The following is a 1,948-nucleotide window of genomic DNA, read 5'->3' as shown; positions in this document are numbered from 1 at the left end:
GGTAAGGAAATAAAGTAAAACATCTACAAAGTAGTTTTTCTCTAAGCTTCTTTTAGCTAAAATATCGGACCTGCAATTAGTTAAGATGAAATTAGTCAGTACTAATTTTGTCCTAAATTTGAACTAAAAATCATAATTTAAAGACAATTCATGATATTTTTGTATCGAAAAATTAAATTGAAAAACTACAATTCAAGCCGCATTGGCTAATTCCTAAATAACAGTCCTTTTGAAATGGTCAGTGTCATTTCTACTTTATAATATAGTTTCTGATAACACCACCTATATATATATATATATATATATATATATATATATATATATATATATATATTTCCTTGGTTAGGTCAGGATTGCTTTAGAATGCGAAAAAAGAGACAAAAAGGAGAAGATAAATCTTCTTGAAGAGCCATTATGGAGCATGTATTGTAATGGCAAAAAAAGTGGCTATGGTGTGAAAAGAGAAGCTACAGAAGAAGATCTCAATGTGATGGAGATTCTCAAACCGGTTTCTATGGGCGCCGGCGTGTTGCCGGGAAAATCTGACGTGGAAGGACCGGACGGCGAGATGACGTATATGAGGGCACATTTTGAACGTGTGGTTAAATCAAAAGATGCTGAAACACTATACATGTTGAGCCCAGATGCAAATGATGGACCTGAATTGAGTATTTTCTTTGTAAGGATATGATCGATTAGTTATTATACAATGATCTTTGGGTCTTTAATTATTAGTTTAAATTTAATTGGAACCCTCTAAAAATTATTAGTGAGGGTAATTTACTACCTTTATATGTAGATATCAATTACTTACATTATATTGTAGGTCTTTATTAGTAGTTTGACTATTATACATGCTCAACTGTCAGCATTATTTGTTCAACATTCTTCTAAGATCGTATGTTAAATACTTTATTGATTACGTATATGTAAAGCATGATTCATTTTCAACATTTTTTTAGATCAAGAGAAACCGAATCGAGTGACTGCAACCAGTCAGTAGCATAATGGGCCAAAACAGAATAACAATGACAATGACGATCCAATCCAGTAAAATCCCACAAAGTGGGGTCTGAAGAGGTTAGTGTGTACGCAGACCTTACCCTACTCCGATGGGGCAGAGAGGCTATTTCCGATAGACCCTCGACTCAGGAAAATAGAAATAAAACAAGAAGAGACAATTTATCAATATCGTTAATAGAAAACATAGAAATAGTAATAGCATCATAAAAACCATAAAATAGATGACATGCAATAACAATAACCAGTAATTAAGGCCCGGAGCTATGAAAAACAGAAAGGATAGTGTGGACTCAACATTAACCACTAGCTGTCTAAGATCAACCCTATCAAACCAACCTCACCCCCGGTATGAAGTAGAAAAAGCTCGATACCCCTCTAGCCTACAACCCTAATGATCTGTCACGACCTGGAATTTTTACCCTCGGGACCGTGATGGCGCCTAACATCACATTTGCTAGGCAAGCCAATGTTAGAGTGTCATTAACCAATTTCCATTACGTTTCATAGATTAAAATTAACAAAAGCTAAATCAAGTTGAAATAAATGCGGAAGTACGTAATTAACCTGTCATCTATATACTATTAACAATACCATAACTGTTACTACCCAGAAACTGGTGTCATAATCCACGAACATACTATGAAATTCTACAAACATTGGTCTGAAAGGAGTTTACATCTGTTTCGAAAGAAAAGAAAACAGGAATGTAGAAACATAGGAGGGGACGCCAGCAAGACTACCTTGGGTCTCCTAGACGAAATGTCTGCAACCGACCTCTCGATCAGCCACTACCAGTTCCAAAATCTGCACAGAAAGTGCAGAGTGCAGTATCAGTACAACCGACCCCATGTACTGGTAAGTGCCGAACCTAACCTCGACGGGGTAGTGACGAGACTATGGCGGGGCAGTTACAATATAACCCGCA

The 1,948-nt window shown here is 36.2% G+C and overlaps 1 protein-coding gene across 1 annotated transcript in view; it reads left to right on the top strand.

Annotated features, from left to right (window-relative positions):
* LOC109209003 (protein MIZU-KUSSEI 1-like) overlaps positions 1-883 on the top strand; it is a 2,292-nt gene extending 1,409 nt beyond the window's left edge. The window contains exon 2 of the mRNA XM_019372172.1: positions 347-883. Coding sequence (XP_019227717.1) covers positions 347-691 — 345 coding nt within the window. The 3' untranslated portion in view covers positions 692-883. The remainder of the gene's footprint in view (positions 1-346) is intronic.
* Positions 884-1,948: the final 1,065 nt, after the last annotated feature.

The sequence above is a fragment of the Nicotiana attenuata genome, unplaced genomic scaffold (genome assembly GCF_001879085.1).
Source record: "Nicotiana attenuata strain UT unplaced genomic scaffold, NIATTr2, whole genome shotgun sequence".
In the NCBI taxonomy this organism is placed as follows: domain Eukaryota; kingdom Viridiplantae; phylum Streptophyta; class Magnoliopsida; order Solanales; family Solanaceae; genus Nicotiana; species Nicotiana attenuata.
Note: the sequence above shows the minus strand (reverse complement) of the source record. Positions and strands in the feature narration are given on the sequence as shown.